The sequence below is a fragment of the Bos taurus genome, chromosome 10 (assembly GCF_002263795.3).
Source record: "Bos taurus isolate L1 Dominette 01449 registration number 42190680 breed Hereford chromosome 10, ARS-UCD2.0, whole genome shotgun sequence".
NCBI classification, from domain to species: domain Eukaryota; kingdom Metazoa; phylum Chordata; class Mammalia; order Artiodactyla; family Bovidae; genus Bos; species Bos taurus.
Window position 1 is genome coordinate 12,336,519 of NC_037337.1, and position 17,817 is coordinate 12,354,335.

The 17,817-nt window shown below is 51.6% G+C and overlaps 1 protein-coding gene across 1 annotated transcript in view; it reads right to left on the reverse strand.

The window, feature by feature from the left end:
- IGDCC4 (immunoglobulin superfamily DCC subclass member 4) overlaps nt 1–17,817 on the reverse strand; it is a 39,359-nt gene that overhangs the window by 21,210 nt on the left and 332 nt on the right. The window contains exons 2-3 of the mRNA XM_002690523.6: nt 7,476–7,826; nt 6,700–6,841 (exon numbers count right to left, since the gene is read on the reverse strand). Coding sequence (XP_002690569.2) covers nt 6,700–6,841; nt 7,476–7,826 — 493 coding nt within the window. The remainder of the gene's footprint in view (nt 1–6,699; nt 6,842–7,475; nt 7,827–17,817) is intronic.

A 17,817-nucleotide genomic window follows, 5' to 3' on the forward strand; every position in this document is an offset into this window, starting at 1 on the left:
TCCTGAACCCACCACCCCTCCTTCCTGAAATACCTACTGTGGCTTACTAAGCTCACTCGTAATAAATGCAAATTAAAACTAAAAGATACTGGAACTTCCCTTCTGGTCCAGAGGTTAAGAATCCGCCTTCCAACGCAGGGGACCTGGGTTCTATGCCTGGTCAGGGAACTAAGATCCCACGTGTCACAGGTAACTAAGCCTGCGCTCTCCAACTACTGAGCCCACACTCTCAAGCCTGTGAGCCACAACTATGCCTCAACTAAGACGCGACACAGCCAAATAAGCATTTTATCAAACCTGCATGCACCTTTTAGACCCAGCAACGTCACTTCAAGGACTTCATCCCAAGATATTCTCATACACATACACAAAATGTATGTTTAACAATATTCACTCCAACCCTGTCTGCCATAGCAAAAGACTGGCAACAATCCAAGCGTCCATCTGTAGGGTGGGAACTAGCTAAATTTGTTCGGGTACATTCATAGAATGGAATGCTAGGCAGCTGTTAAAAGGATGCAGCTCCTTGTGTGCTGATACAAGGCCATCTCCAAAATATGTATGGTACAGAACAGTGCGTGGAGGACATGTACTTATATGCTTTTGCACGGAATGTTCCTGGTCATAGTGGTTGTCTTAGGGAACCTGTGATCTGGGGAGCTCTCAGGAGCAGACTTTATTTTTATTAAATAACCTTCTGTAAAGTTTGAATTTGTTTACCTCCTGCCTGTATTACCTTCTCTCTCCTCTGATAAAATCCCTTCTAGTCACATGATCTCAATTTGAACCTTGAAACAAGCCTAAGAGATAGAGGGGATCATAGCTTTCATTTTATTGGTGAGAAAACCAAATCTTGGAGGGAGGAGGGTATTTTTCCAGGGTCCCACAGTTAAAGCAGAGTTATGACTGGAACCCACATCTCCTGGTGCCAAATCCCACATTCTTCCCATCTGCCTGTCTTAGCAGCGATTAGATGGCTAACAATGCCAGTGGGAAGGGATGTAGTCCCAGCAAGTGCCCCGCCCGCCAGTCAACGTGTACATTACGGAGGAGGGGCAGGATGGATGAGGGTGGTGTTGTCTGCCCTTTTGGTGAGGGTTGGAAAGCAGTTTGGGCTGGAAGAACCCAGAGATCTTGCTTAGAGACAGTGCAATCCCAGGCAGAGAAGTGTCCACGGGGGCCTGGGTGGTGGGAAGCAGAATGGGCTCTGGCCCCAGCAGGGAGGGAGTGGGTCTTCCTGAATTTTCTAGCTGTGATCTCTGCAGGGTCAGCTTGAGGGTGAGACTTCTAGTTTCTCACTGTGGATGCAGGCTAGGCCAAGGTCAAGGAGGGAATGGGGCGGCTGTGTACACGAAGTGAAGATCCCTTGGCTCGTGGGGAAAGCAAGGTATGAGAAAATCTAAACACAGGAGAAAAGCACTAGCAGAAGGGTGTTGGGACAGAATTCTGGCCATAAGCCTAGAAATCTGCTGTGGCCCAAAGACTTAGAACAAACACGTAAACCTTCATCACTCCTTCCCTCACCCCACAGGCAAACTCAACTCTGCCCCCGGAGTCTTATCCTCAGCTCCAAGAGCTGCCTGCAGCAGTGCTGGGGCCAGCAGGGGAGAGGTGATGAGGAGGTGCAGGGTGTTTAGAGCTAAATCCTGGGCCAGGACCCAGCCTGTCGCCACGAATTTGATGGGAAAGACAAGGACCCATCTCGGAAACAAGGCCCCCACCCCCATCCTCGTCTCCTCCACTTTATATTCTCTAAGACCTTTCCTCCTTCCTCAGTCTCAAGAGCTGGCTGCACTTCCTGACCCCAAAGGTTCCCTGTCTTTCCAGGGAAATGTTGCTCCAGGTATCCAAGAGTTTCCCTGGTGGCTCAGTGATAAAGAATGCGCCCGCCAATGCAGAAGACATGGATTTGGCCTCTGGGTCGGGAATATCCCCAGGAGAAGGAAATGGCAACCCAGTCCAGGATTCTTGCCTGGGAAACCCCATAGACAGAGGAGCCTGGAGGGCTACAGTCCGTGGGGTTGCAAAAAACACGACTTAGCAACTAAACAACAAAAACAACAATCCAAGAGCTAATACCTCCTTTGACAAGTAATATTGCCTAAATTGTGTGTGTTGAATGAACGAACAAAGGAATGGATGCCTTTCCTTGGGTGTGGTGCTGTTGCTGCGTTTGCTACAGCCAAAGAAGTGAGATGGCACCACTTTTAATGTTCATTTAATATCTTTGCTGCTTTGTTAAAAATGTGGTTTCAAAAGCTCTGTCCTTGGAAGGATGTCCAAGACACATTGGTTAGTGGGGGGGAAAATCACAAAACAGTGTTTGCGAAGCAATGCTATTTTTGGAAAATAGATAAACGATATGCTAGGATGTGCCCAGGAAAAGTCAAGGGTGGTAAAGCTCACGTCAGTCGTGGAGGTTTTCTCAGCAAGGGGGATTACTGGTGGGGGTGCTCTTCTTTGTTCTGCTTTTAAATTTCTTGGTTACAGTGAACATTTATTAGTTTGGGAATATAAAACTTAAATGGAAAAATGCACGTGCCCTTGTACACTTTGTTTTGTGACTCCTGGCTCTGGAATAAAAGCAGCTGTGGCATAGTGAGGAGAATTGATTCCAATAAATGTGATTTTTAGCAAGTGACATCCAATGTCCAGGCCTCAGGTTTCTCCTTTGAAAAACGGGCTTCATAAATTCCTATGTATTTCACACCCCTGACCCTGTTAATGTGTTATAAGCCCACATAAGATCGTGGTAATAGCTATCTGTGGTCAGTTTGTAGGTGACTTTTTCTTCTTTAAGTTAGTATATTTTATCGTTTTAAAATGACTTCAAATAAAATAGCTACTTATAGAATGAAAGCAACCTCTATCTAAAAGGGAGGAACCATTCTCTTCCCAAGCCTGAACCTGCTTCCTGTACCTGCAAAAGGACACTTGAACCCCGGGATTCAAAAGCAGAGAAGAAATGGCAGAGCTGCTCTGAATGTCCTGAGGGCCAACGCGCCCCACCTTGGGGCAGATTCAGAGATCCACCCCAGGAAAAGGGACACGAGCCGAGGGTCACATGAGGCTGACACAAGATGGACCCTGGGAGATGGGCAGGGCAGAGGACTGGACCAGGGATCCTGCAGGAATTAAATCCATTCATTTTAAAGTGTGAGTACGGGAAGATCCTCTGGAGAAGGAAATGGCAACCCACTCCAGTATTCTTACCTGGTGAATCCTATGGACAGAGGAGCCTGGCAGGCTCCATGGGGTCCATGGGGTCGCAAGAGTCAGACACAACTTAGCGACTAAACCACCACCACCACCAAAGTGACAAAGCAGACTTCCCCGGTGGCTCAGCGGTAAAGAATCCGCCTGTAATGTGAGAGACCTGGGTTCGATCCCTGGGTCGGGAAATCCCCTAGAGAAGGAAATAGCAACCCACTCCAGTATTCTTGCCTGGAGAATCCCATGGACAGGTGAGCCTGGCAGGCTACAGTCCATAGGGTCGCAAAGAGTCGGACACGACTGAAGCGACTTAGCACGCAGACACAAAAGTTACAAAAGAGAGAGTTGATTTGAAGAAATGTATAAAGTGAGTGATTATATAAATGTCTTAGGGGTGGCCAAGATTATGACAGGAGTTTGTGAATGCCTGTGATTTGGGAAACGTTGCTCTTGGTGATTATTGGTTCCTGTGGAAGAAAAATGATCCCCTCTCATTAGAAATTAGTGTAAGTATCAGGCAATTGCCTTAGGGTCTAGACTTTGCCGTCAGTGCCCAAAATATGCATACAGACCCTGACGGCGTGTGCTTATTAACTGCACATGTGCACAGCCTACACCTGGGCATATGGTCTCCTTCAAACCTCTGAGTCGAGTTTATGAATAGCATATTTGTACATGAACTCTATCCGGGCATGTGTAAAAATACATACCTTGGGCATAATCAAGTTGCTGTTTTAGGTATTTCTTTATCCCCCACCCCACACACAATGTGCTGGGACATATGAGCCTGGCTTATTTATAGATGAGGATCAATTTTCAGAGGACTTGGGGGCAAACACTTCCAGAGTCCAGGAACTGACAGCTCCAGCCTCCTGGGAGAGGCCTAACTAGATGCTGGGAGGTGCGGGAACTCCTCTATTTGTGGAGAAACACTGAGGAAGTAACCTCTCCTCTGAGCATAACTGGATCCATCTCTAAGCCCACCTACAACAGGAGCTTCTTCAGACCCTGCGGTTTCCCCACCCCAACCACCAAATCATCCACCCCAGGGCTCCAACGCCAGATACTCTCGGCAGCAGCTGTGTGACTTGAGGCAAGTGACTAGTGTCTCTGATCCTCAGTTCCCTCGTTTCACAGTTCAGAGAAAAGCATCTGCCACAGCCACACAGACAGACCTGGAAGGGGGTTCTGTATGCATGAAGTGAAAAAAAAAAAAAAAGCAGGAATTGCAATATAATCCCATTTTTGTTTTCTATAAAAAAGACTGAATAGAAATACCCAGCATATATCATCCAAAATGTTTAATATTTATAAACATACAGGGGAAAAGTCCTGAAGGTAGACATCAAAACTAACAGAGGCTTCCCATGTGGCAAGAAGATGAGTCATTTTTGTTTCTTCTTCTCTGTTTATACGAATTTGAAAAATAGATCCAATAGGAATATAAACAAAGTAAATAGAGGAAAATGTGAAAAATAGGAAACCCTTAGCTTGCAGGATGACGGGAGGGATTAAGTGAGAACACACCGCTCGCACTAAGCAGGGCCTCTTGTGACTTTTAATGCGGGGAGAGTTTTCTGCTCTCTCCCACCTCGCACTTGACCCTCACCCAGCAACTCCCTGGAAGCGTCCACCCCCAGCAGTGAGGGGCGCCACACTCGGAGGCACAGAACTTAACATGCCGGTGCTGGGAAACTGGGTTGGCAATCCCAAGGCCCCGCCCTAGAATGCTCATTCTGGGGATAGTAGAAGGGCATGGCAACCCACTCCTGTATTCTTGCCTAGAGAATCCCATGGACAGAGGAACCTGGCGGGCTACAGTCCATGGATTCGCAAAGAGTCGGACACAGCTGAGCGACTGACACTATGGAGCAAATGACTCTAAGAGGTGGTTAAACAAGTTGAACAGGTTCTCAGCACAGGGCTGCTCAGGGGACTTGTCAACTCCAAGAGGGAGATTTATAGGCACTTTCCTGGTCTTATTTGACCATGGAAAAAAAATTTTTTTTCCAAGAATCATCTTTAGGGACTAATATTCTCAAAAAAACCTCACTTTGGAAACCACGATCTAGTCCAACCCATTGGACCACTGGGGCTCACTGATCACCAGAATCACAGGATCACTTACATCTTGGCTTCTCACCCTTCTTCCTCCCTTCCAACTGTTGCAGAGATGTGGCCTGTGGCTTTTCTATCTAGAAGTTTCTCTCACACTTTCACCCCTACCAAGACATGGACAAAAGTCAGAGGAGCTGGGCCAACTCAATACTCTAAAGACAGGTTAGTTCCAGGGCAGAGAGATCTGGAAACCAGTATTTCTGAGCCTGAGGAATCTCACCTCAACTGGGAGAGGAGAGAGTGGGCTGGTAACTACAGCCAGAGAGATGCACGGAAAGGAGGGCAGGGTGGCTGGGAAAGGCTTTTGGAGAAACCTTTTCAAAATGTAAGAATCCGCGGGGTGGGACTTCCCTGGTGGCACAGTGGTTAAGAATCCGCCTGCCAATGCAGGGGATACAGGTTTGATCCCTGGTCCAGGAAGATTCCACGTGCCTCAGAGCAACTAAGCTCATGTGCTGCAGCTCCTGAGCCTGGGAGCCGCAGCTGCTGTAACCAGAGTGCTAAAGAGCCTGTGCTCTCAGCCACAAAAGAAGCCACCGAAATAAGAAACCCACGTGCGGCAACCAGACAGCAGCCCTGGCTCATCGCAAATAGAGAAAGCCCATGTGCAGCAACTAGACCCAGCGCATCAATTAAAAAAGAATCTATGGGGTGGCGGCCAAGTCACGAGACCAATTCCAAGACCAGGGATGCAAATGAGCCTCATGCCTTCTGGACACGCTCTGTGTACGTTTGGGCTCTCCCAGGAAGCCATAGGAGTGATCAGGTCCTGGGTCTAGCCTCTGCTTCTCCTCTGCCCTAGAAACCCTTCCCTGGGATTGCTCCATTGCCTTTATGGGGAGAAAGGAGGGTGAAACAGAAAAGCTCTCCACAACCCAGTTATCAAATGCTGCACCCCACTGGATGGAACTAAGGGAAGAAGAGAAGTTATGTATCTAGGGTAGAAATTTCAGAGGAACCTGCAAAGAGAAAGCCTCCCAGCAGCCTCCTGGCCCTGAGCAAACTACAAACATCCAGCCAATGCCTCACTGTGTGGCCTTGGATAAAACACAGCTCCTCTCTGGCCCTTGGTCTCCTCCTCGATAAAACAAGTGGTTGGGCTACATATGCTCTGAAGTACTAGATCACTGCTCTTAACCCAAGCCCCATAGCTTGGTAGGTGGCTTTTCTCCTAGGGAGCAAAAACCTCTGGCCCAATTTCTCTTTGGGACCAGAAATGAGCTGAGCATCTGGTAGTGGTTGGCTCCTAAGTCAGTTTGGGCAAATGGAGCCACCTTGACTCTAAGGATCCCAGTTTCCAAGAACGTCCCAGAGCCCAACCTATCTGCCCTCTGGGAACCACTCCCCACTCCATTATAGGACACTCACCGAGGCTCCTCAGGCACTGTCACCTGGTCCTTCTCCCAAGTAATGACGGGTGTTGGCAGTCCTTCGATTTGGCACTGAAAGCGAGCGGTCCCGTTCTCCTCCACAGTCTGAGATTCTGGGTGCAGGGAGAAGCCTGCAAGGGCTGGGGATGAGGACAGTGAGAAAATACAGCGACAGGAGAGGGACACGAGAAAGGAGGCCACAGTGAGCACAGATGGTGAAACACACGTGCACACGGACACGGAGGGACACCGGCGACAGAAACACGCGTAGAGAAAATTCAACCCGACGCAGACAGGCAGGCAGGCAGAGGGTAAGTGGTGATGACTGGTCAGATGAGTCCCCCTGCCTTACTCATGTCAGACTACAGTGTCTCCTCTGGCCTCAAAATTATGTCATGGTGATCTGTGCCTCCTAAGAGCTCCCCCAAGGGGTGGCTGGACGATGCAGCTCAGCGCCACACACTATGGGCGTGGGGAGCACCTCTGTGCTCCTGACACTCAAGTCTCTCTGGTGGGCTTCCTGGAGGAAAGCACAGGTCTAGACTCTCGAAGTCACAGGGAAGGAAAAAGAGGAGCAGCAGAAGAGTGGGGAAGATGTGAGACTATTGAACGGTGAGACAGATAGTAGCAGGAAGGGACCCACTGGGCAGGACAGGAGGCAGGGAAAGGGGGGTGGCTCAGGGACAAGCCTTTGTGCAAGTAACTAACGGCGGATCCCAGTTCCCACACCCCACGTCGTGCGGATCTCAGCTCAGCCCCAGATGTAGCACTTACTGGCGAGCTTGACCACTGCAGCCTGGCTGGCCATCACCCCAAGGGGGCCATGGGCCAGGCAGGAATAGCTGCCTTCAATGACTTCTGAAGCCCCAGGGTCTGCCTCGTCAGTGCCATCTACTGTTGGCAGCTGGGACAGCCATAGGGAGCCATTGGGTAGCAGGCGAAGGTGCTTGTGCTCAGGGAGGGCGCCTCCATCCTTGCTCCACGTGACGCTGGTGGGGGGTCCGGTGGCAGCCACCCCCAGACTGCAGTCCAGCACCAGGGCTTGTTCTGGGCCCAGGATTACTTGCAGCGGCCCTGCTCCACAGCTCAGCGACACGGTCGTCTCCTGGGGCAATGGCTGCTCCCCTGCGTAGAGGAGGGACACCAGGGCCATCAGAGTGTGTCCTCCTACATCCCACAGCCTCCAGCTCCTGAGCCACTTGCACCAGGGTTGGGGACAAGCCTCGGAGAAAGAGGGCTCATGAGGAAACCTGTGTCTGGATCCCAGCTCTACCTCTGACTAACTGTGATCTTGGGTCAACGGCTGCGCTTCGTGCCCATCGTGCCCACCCCTCAGCCCCACTCAACTTCCTCATCCACAAAATAACACAGTTCTTAGCAAAATGTGAAAGCAACTCAAATGCCCAATCACCTGTGCGTGCGTGCGTGCTAAGTCGCTTCAGTCGTGTTCAACTCTGTGCGACCCTATGGTGCACCAGGCTCCTCTGTCCATGGGGATTCTCCAGGCAAGAAAACTGGGATGGGTTGCCATGCCCTCCTCTAGGGGGATCTTCCCAACCCAGGGATCAAACCTGAGTCTCATGCCTCCTGCACTGGCAGGCAGATTCTTTACCTCTAGCACCACCTGGGAAACCCAATCACTTGATGAATGGATAAATATATTACTCAGCTATCAAAAGAAATGAAGTACTGACATTTGCCTCAGAGGGAATAAACCTTGAAAACTTTATGCAAAGGGAAAGAAGCCAGTTATGAAACGCCACATATTGTATAATGTGATCTCATTTCTATGAAATGTCCAGAATAGGCACATCCATAGAGACAAGACCATAAATTCATGGTTGCCAGGGACTGGGGAGAGGGAAGAATGAAGAGAGATGGCTAAGGGATCTAAGGTTTCTTTTTTGGGTGCTGAAAATGTTTCTAGAATTAGATAGTGGTGATGGTTGCACAACCTCGTGAATAAACTTAACCCATTGATTTGTAGCCTTTAAATGGTGAATTTTGTGGCTTGTGAATTGCCTCTCAATTTAAAAAGACTTAGTCATTTGTTCTTCAAAAGGCTGCCATGAGTGGTCAGTGAGATGCTGTGTGCTAAGGGAGAGCGGCACAGTGGCTGACCTGGCTCAGTAATGTCATTCCCTCTCCTGGAATCCTGCAGATCATCTCAACCATGATTGTCCAACTCACTTCTGCTGCAGCGACTGCAAGAGTTAAGCTCTCCTCCCTGCAGCTGATTCCTCCAGAGCCGCACAATGAGCCAGCACAGAACCCAGGCCTCCAACCCTCTGCAGATGCCCCAGAAGAGCCCACAGCTTCAACACCACCCTGGCCACAAAGGTGGACAGCAGAGGAAGGGAGCAGGAGGTGAAGCAGGAGGACAACAGAGGCAGGGAATGCCATCCCAGGGTCAAGGCAAAACACCCAAATGACAATGTTTATCATTTTAAGCAACATCTCAGCCAGGCCAGTAGCCATTATTCACAGGGAAATGGTGTGTTCTTCCCATTGTATCTCCCACAAGGTTGGCCTACTGCCTCCTTGTCCCATAGACGCTCCAAGGCTGAAGGCCCCCTTCTATCCTCTGGCCTGACACCTTGCTTAAAGGCACCATGGTGTGTCTGAGAGTGAGTCAGGGACAGAGGTGAAGACAATGGCCCATACTCATTACCAGGCAGGCCAGGGCTGACAGCGTCCCGTCAGGGGCATGCAGAAAGCACAGCGGTGGGGGACTCAGGCAACCCTCAGTTCTGGACCTGGACCTGTCACAGTCTAGCTGTGTGGCCTTGGGACTTTCTTGCCCCCACCCCCGCCCTGCTCGTTTACTCAAACACAGCAGGTGATGTCTGAGATTCTATGATGGCAGGATTGTCCAGTGAACTGGACACACCTATTCCTAAACTGATTTAGAGTATCATCTAGCTGTGCAGTGCTCAGTCACTTCAGTCATGTCCGACTCTTTGCAACCCCATGGACTGTAGCCCAGCAGGCTCCTCTGTCCATGGGATTTTTCAGACAATACTGGAGCGGGTTTTCAAGACGTCCTCCAGGGCATCTTCTCAACCCAGGGATCGAACCTGTGCCTTCTGCATCTCCTGCATTGTAGGCGGGTTCTTTACCCATTGAGCCATCTGGGAAGCCTGTATCATCTAGATACACACAAAAAACTATAGATACCTTCCACATCTAAACATGTGCACCCGAATCTCTGCTACACCTACACACATATTTGCCAACACTTTAGGATCAAGACGGAGGGGAGAAGTCCTGACAAGCTGAGATACAGAGGCCAGTGCAGAAGCCAGGCCACCGCTGTGGGAAGACAGACAGACAGAGGGGGTCTGAACGGGCCTCTCTGCCTTTCTTAAAGGCCCTGCAGGCACCTTCAACGACACAGCTGGTTTCAGCAGTACTAGAGGGTGCAGCCAGGAGAAGGCAGCACTTGCCCTCACCTGGCTTCCAGCCAAACTGGGGAAGGAAGCCACGAAGAGCACCTGATCCCAGGGCAGAAGATCAAGCTTCCAATCATGCTGTTCCATCTACCAGCTATGTGACAAGCCACTTCACCTCTCTGGGCCTCAGTTTCCACATCTGTAAAATGAAGGTGATACTATGGAGCCTGTGAGGATTACACCAGATGATGGAGGGCAGGGCTCCAGTTCAAAGCTTAACAGGCATCAATCAAGGAATGGGAACTCATTCTTTAGAGGCACTTCATAAACTGGAGATCTCACTGGTGGCTCAGATGATAAAGAATCTGCCTGCAGTGCAGGAAACCCGGGTTCGATCCCTGGGTTGGGAAGATCCCCTGGAGAAGGGAATGGCAGCCCACTCCAGTATTCTTGCCTGGAGAATCCCAGGGACAGAGGAGCCTGGTGGGCAACAGTCCATGGGGTTGCAAAGAGTTGGACACGGCTGAACGACTAATACTTTGACTTCATAAACTGGAAAGGGATGTACAAATGCAAATCACTATTCTCAACATCCAGTCCCTTGTCTATCTGCGGCCCTAGATTCGGATGCAAACGCGGTCGGGGCAAGGCCAGCCTGGGCTGTCAGCCCAGCGGCTTCCAAATGCCCCATTCCAGCCGCCACTGAGCAGTCGGTTTGAGTTTCAGGGAAGAAAAGCCCCACATGACTCGAATCCCTGAGCCCTCTGGCAGCCTCCCTGCCCCCCAAAGCATGTCGGAGGCTTGGAAAATCCCCCGCCGAGGTGAACAAACAATGTGAACAGTTGGGGCCCCGAGCAGCTGCTGGGTCTGTCAGCAGCCTGGGCTCGGACAGGCAGGATGGCGGCCAGAGGGGCCGTGGCTGGCTGGGGAGCCCAGAGAAGGCTCCAATTCCTTTCTGAATATTCATGGATCAGCAGATGTCTGGCTGCCCCACCTCAGAGGAGCTCAGCACCCAGCAAGACCAGGCGGCAGTGGAAACCAACAGGGATGTAGATGTGGGGAGAACTCGGGGTCCCGGGGGGTACAGGGCTGTGCCAGGAGTCCAGATCAGCTCACGTTAATGAAAATATGTGCAGAGCCTGAGACTGCTCATTTTATAGATGGGGAGGAGCCCAACTGAGGCCCAACAGGGGAGGGGCTCGCCTCTCTGGGAGATAGTCTGGGGAAATTGTCCTTGGATATCCCAGGGGTGAACCCAGCATCAAGGAGAGAGCTGCTCCCGAATAAGAGGAGGTTCTCTCTGCCTCAGGGCCCAGCCCAACTTCTGTGCCCAGGACATGTGGATCCTTAGGCGCTCAGCTCAGCTGCCACATCCTTCCATGAAGTTGCCCCTGTTCCCCTCCAAGGAAGGTCTTTCCTGGGTCTCACAGAATGGAGCCACTCAGAGGTCCCCTACCCATCCTTCCTCTTGCCTAAGACAGACCATGGGATGTGGTGGGACCAGCCTTGGCCTAGAGTCAGAGTCCTAGGCGCATCGTGTGTTGTATGACCTTGGTCCGTTTTCCTCCTTTCAGGTTCCATTTCCCTAGTTTTAAAATGAAGAGCTGCCACGGTTCTCGTTTTCACCAAAATTCTCCCAGCAGTAGAGGGGATCAGACTCAGGAGGCTTACTGACCACCTGAAATGCTTTTATTTTGAAACCTCTGGCCCATTTTGCATCCTATTCTGCTACACAGCAGTGTTGGCTTTCATGTACATGTGGCTCCTACACCACCAAATCTTTTTGCATAAAGTGATGCTCCGGAGAGTGGGCAGTGTTTGCCCAGTGGTTTCATGCCCCCCCCCCTTTCCCACCACCCCCAGCCCCTCCCATGAGCACTTCTCAGCCCTCCCTCTCAGGCCAGGGCGGACAAAGCGGACACGCTGTGGCCAGCTTTCTGCTCAAGGGGTTCTCCCTCCCCCACAAGCCCTTCTCCTCACTCTCCTGGGTGGGGAGGGGGGGACCCTGCTGGAGATACAGAGCTTCTATGCTCAGGAGCCCCAGGACCATCTCTCAGTCTCCTTTTTCTGGCATTATTTTACCCACTTGCAGGATAAATTAGATTTTATGAGGCCAATTAGGACCCAGACAGAAAGGAGATTCGCTGCTGAGCCCTGGGGCCAGCTCAGTGCTGTTCTGCAGGATTTGTGGGGGCCTGGCATAAGCCAGGGTTCCGTTCCTCAGTGAACTTTCAGAAAAGAGGATGGGGGAGTGGGGGGAAGAAGGGGGACAAAGCTGAGATGCTGCCTTTGTTAAGGCAAGAACTTGCCACAAACATCAATGCCTTGTCATTTTTGAATTTCAGGGCCCAACAGATTTATAACTTGTTTTCAGTCTACAAGGGCAATTCTCCATGACACCAACACCACTCTCTTTCCCAGGAGACACAAGTCAGTTTCTTCCAGAAACCTCCTTCCCCACTCCCCACCTTGGCCACCTCCCATACCACACGCTAAGCCCCTCCCACAACAGCTAAACCCCTCCCACAACAGCTAAGCCCCTCCCACAACAGCTGGAAGGAGAGCTTGGGATTGTTGCCTGGGATGCGAGGAAGACAGCATTCCCTTCATCTGTGATCCTGTGGAGTCAGGCTCGGCCCCAGCAGACTTGACAGCAAAGCCACGCTCAGCTTGACTGGCCTACCTCCTGCTTCCTGTCACGCGGAGCCCCCACCAGACCAAACCACTTTCTGTTCTCGGAAAGCACTGCTGCTCCATCTTCCTCAGTAGCTGTGCCATCCTGGGGTCTGACTTCCACGGCGCTCCTTTTTCTGCCCCATAGGACCCTGGGTACCTGAGCCATTGCAGTTAGCACGGCAGATTTCTGACTTGCCTATCTCCCCAGCAAGGCAACAAGTTTGAGATTATCGTCCTGGTCAGCGTTCCCTAGGACCTAAAACACTGTCTGGCACACAGCAGGTGCTCAGTAAATAGTCCTTGAACAGATGAGAGGACAGGCTGAGAGACACGCAACAGGACAAGACACAGAGCCCCTTGTGCTTTTCCAAACATCCATTTCCTTATCTGGAAAAATTATAGGAACTCCCTTCAGGGCTGGGGATGATGTGAATAATACATGTGGGAAAATGCCTAGCATAGTATGTGCCTCCTATGAGATATCCAGCAAAATGCTGAAAATGCACCAAGGCAGGGAATTCCCTGTTAGGAATTCCCTGGTTAGGACTCTGTGCGTTCACTGCCGTGGGCGAGTTTCACCCCTGATCAAGGAAATAAGGACTTAAGATCGTGCAAGCTGTCCGGCGCAGCCAAAAAAAAAAAAAAAAAAAGCCCAGAGACAAAACAGCAAACTCACATTCAAAGAAATTCTGTACTTAAACATTACCAGGACTGGGGAGCTCATTACCTCACCTCTGCTGCTATATGGAAGGTCCGATTAAAAATACCTTCCTTGTGTGCCCACCTTTGTCTCTCTTATGCTCCATTCATTTGCTAGAGCTCCAAGCTATGTGCAAAGTAAGTGAGCCCCTTATGAAGCCATCTGGAAGTCTTGACTCTGCACCAGCTTGTGTGTTCAGGTTTGCACCTGAGAGACGGCTTCCTGAGCCTCTGCTTCTCAACCTCAGGGACCCCACAGCCCCTCAAATCCAGACAATGCCTCAGCAGTGAGGCAGTAGTAGCTGGCAGCCCAGCCAGTCCCAAGCACGAGGATTCCATTTCTTTGCATGTCAGGCCCAGATCATCCTCTCTGGTTTTCTTCTCTCCCCCCAGCTGCCATCCCCCATCCCTGACCAGGCTGGGGCTGGGGTCTTCCCCCATCAGAGCCACTCTTTCTCTTCCTCCCCTGTGACCCAGGGAGCTGGGAGCCCCTAGGCCTGCTTGGCAATAACATCTGTTCTGCATCTGGAATTCTGTGTCAAGTCTGGTTCCTGTATCTCAGAAAGAGTGGAGGCAAAACAGGAGGCAGTGGGTGGGGGTGGGTGGGGAACAGTGGATTCCAGGGCCCAGGCCCAGACACACGAAGTGAGGGGGCTAAGCCCCAAGTTGTTGGTAACTTCTCATGTGATGGGGAGGGGTGAAGAGAGACTGAACTCGGGTTTAATGTGTACCAAATCCCGGGAAGGCATGGCTACTCCAATAGCCAGGAGATTGGTTACGGTCCCAGTTCAGTCTCCATCCATGTAACTCTGGGAAGTCACTCAATTTTCTCATCTGCAAAATGAGTTCATGCTAAAAGTATTTCTAAGTTCTCCTTAGTGCCGACCTTTGAAGACTCATTGTGAGATTAATCAACTTGAAACTCATGATTAACTGAAGTGAAGTGAAGTCGCTCAGTCATGTCCGACTCTTTGTGACCCCATGGACTGTAGCCTACCAGGCTCCTCAGTCCACGGAATTTTCCAGGCAAGAGTACTGGAGTGGGTTGCCATTTCCTTCTCCAGGGGATCTTCCCAACCCAGGGATCGAACCCAGGTCTCCCACACTGCAGGCAGATGCTTTACTGTCTGAGCCACCAGGGAAGCCTGAGCCATGACTAACTGAGCCATGAAAAAACATACAAGATCAGTGAAGGTTTAACTGGATTGTTTAGATTCACTATTAATAGAGATTATGTTCGGGACTTGCTGGCAGTCCAGTGGTTAAGATGTCCCATTCCAACGTCAGTGGTATGGGAACTAAGATTCCACATGCCTCTTGGCCAAAAGGCCAAAACATAGAACAGAAACAATACTGTAACAAACTCAATAAAGACATTTTTCAAAAATGGTCCACATCAAAATAAAAAAATCTTGAAAAAAAATAGAGATTGTGTTTGACCTAGTTCCTAACCCCCAAGATGAGGTTAGAAATGGCCACCCCAACACTCCAACTGATGGAGGTTGGCCTCCAAGCCTCTGGGATGAGAAAGGGATGGGAGGTGGGAGTTTCCTGGTGAGAAGAAAGCAGCTCACCTATTCTTAGAGCCCTCCTCCTGCTGACCTCTTGCATCACCACCCCCTAAATTCTGCTTGTGGTGAAAACAGAGCACTGGGCATCCCACCACCACTCCCAGGTAGGATCCCATTCACATCAACACTTCCCCAGTTCCCAATCCCTGACCAGAAGTGTGCTGGGGAGACAGGCAGTCAGTCTTGACTCCAACATGTCAAGGTGGCTGAAGTGTCTATTATTTTTCACTTCTCCCTCCCTCACTCTCTACAAACTCCCTGAAACTATCATGCTAATTCTACTCTAGAATCCAGCTACTTGGCCATTCCAATTGCCACTACTTTAGTTACCACCACCCTCTCCTCTGGATTACTACCACAGCCTCCCAAGAAGAGGCAGCTTCCTGCCTCCATCCCATGCAATCATTCTCTACCTCGGTTGGAGTGAGCTGATGCAAAACAGATCTCAAAACCCTCCAGGGTTTCCCTGGTGCTCCGGTGGTTAACAATCCTCCCCGCAATGCAGGGGACACCATTTCGATCCCTGGTCCAGAAAGATCCCACATGCCGAGGGGGCAACTAAGCCCCTGAGCCACAACTACTGAGTGTGCGCTCTGGAGCCAGCGAGCTGCAACTACTGAGCCCACGTGCCTAGAGCTTGTGCTCCATAACAAGGGAGGCCCCGGCAGTGAGAAGCCCACACACAACTAGAGAGGAGCCCCCAGTCTCCGGAACTAGGGAAAGCCCACAAGCAGCAACGAAGACCCAGAGCATACAAAAACAAGTAAATATTTTAAAAGAAAAACAAAAAACAAACAAAAAAACCCCCAAGGACTCATTTGGGTTCTCAGGCCAGAAACCCTGGTGGGGCTTATAAGCCCCTTCATGAGTTGGATCCAGCTCCATTTTCAGCCTTCTCTTTTTGACACTCTGTGGCCCCTGGCCCATTCTTCCTTAACCTGCCTCATGCCTTGCACTCTAAACTCCAGCCAGATTTAGTTTCATCCGGTGGTCTAAAGAAAGTCACTTCTGAGCGTTTGCATGTGCAGTTCTCTGTGCAAAACTCCCTACCATCGCTCTCCTTCCGTGCTAACTGACCCTCTGCACAGAGCTCTAGTTTTCACTACTTCCTGAAGGAAGCCTTTGCTGACTACCTGTCAGTCTCCTCCTTATTTACTATATCCAGGCACCGGTCACATGCTAGCCAAAACGAGTACTCAGTAAATATTTGTTGAATAAATGACCTCCATCCAGATGGGGCTGGCTAGTCAAACTCTAGCCTGGGGAATGTCCCCAGGACTGAGAAGATTTGCACACTCAAAGGATTTAGCACTGAGGACCGGCAGCGCAGTAGCTTCAGCCAAGCACACTGCTGCCAAGGGAGCCCCAGCTCGGCCTTGTGCACTCGGAGTCCGGAGAGGCCAGGTCTCCGAGGCAAACTGAGCCCCTGGCGGGAGGCCCCACCGCTACTCCATAATGCTCGATTGAGTGCAGTTCCCAGCCCTGACTCCGCTTGGCTGGATGATCCCGACCCCGGTCTGGAGCTCTGAGAAGAGGGTGGGTACAACTCTTCGTTAATCCCTAGGTTCCCCGCACCCCACCTGACAACCCCAGACCCCCCACTACCCTGGCCCAGAGGCCGGGACCCCGCCCCTAGGCGGCCTCCTGCCGGGTCCGCAGTCGGGTCTGAAAAGGGGCGTGTCTTTGTAGGCAGCTAGGGGGTCCCAGTAGTTCCTGATACTTTCCCACCCGCTGTTTGGGTTTCCTGGAGAAGGGCCGGGGCGGGCCAGGCGGAGGCTCCTTCCCCCCTCCGCCGTCCCTGCCTCCCTCCCACGTGGCCTGGCTGAGTCTCTCTGGAAAGCCGCAGCAGCTGGAGAGAAATCCCCCTCCCCACCCCCACCTCCAAGTCCCTCCCCGACTAGCCCCGGACACATCCTCAACTCCCCGCTAGGCAGAGAAGGCAAGGACTAGGCGAACAAAGCGGGCAGCCCATCCCCCTCCCCAGCGCTCCCAACCACCTTCCCCCTGGGCCGCCCCTCAAACGCACACAGGGCCGAAAGGGAGCGGGCCGGGGTAGAAAAAGGCTCCCTTAAGCATAGACACTTGGGACTTCGTCACCCCATCCCCAGCCCTTTCTCCATCTAGAACAACTCTGGAGAGTTACCCACCCCCAATGCGCACTGTGTTGGGGGGCTGGAGCAGGCTTTGCTGACCTCGTCAACCCTTTTCAGATGTGTCCCTCGGGGGTGGGGCAGAAGTGACACGCGTCCCAGCCCGACAGCGAGTATTGGACTCGTCCACGAAAGCAACTGGTTCCTGCCCCCTCCCCCAGCCCACTCCGGGCCTCGGGTTTTGGGGGGAGGCAACAGTCCCCCGCTCCCCCCCGCAACCAGCCTCAGGGACACACCCACTGGACAAAGTTGAGTATTTTATCACAACTATCCCCAGTTAATCCGGAATCTCCTACTCCTGTCCCCCCACCAAGGGCAAGGACACTCCCCAAAAGCCAAGGCCAAATATTAGCTCAGTGCCATGAACACAATTACACACAATCTCAACACACACCCCTCCTCTTTCACACTCCCAACCCGGAGACGCGCGAGTACAAGGCAGTACCCGCCCCGCACAAACCACCGGCACCGCTGCCACTGCCCGCGATGCCACGCAGCGATCGGCCACGCACTGCGGACCTGTGCGCCAGGCAGAAGCCCCCTCCCCACCCTCCGCGCGCGCGCGCGCGCACACACACACACACACACACACACACTCGTACACTCACTCCGGACTCCACAAACCAAG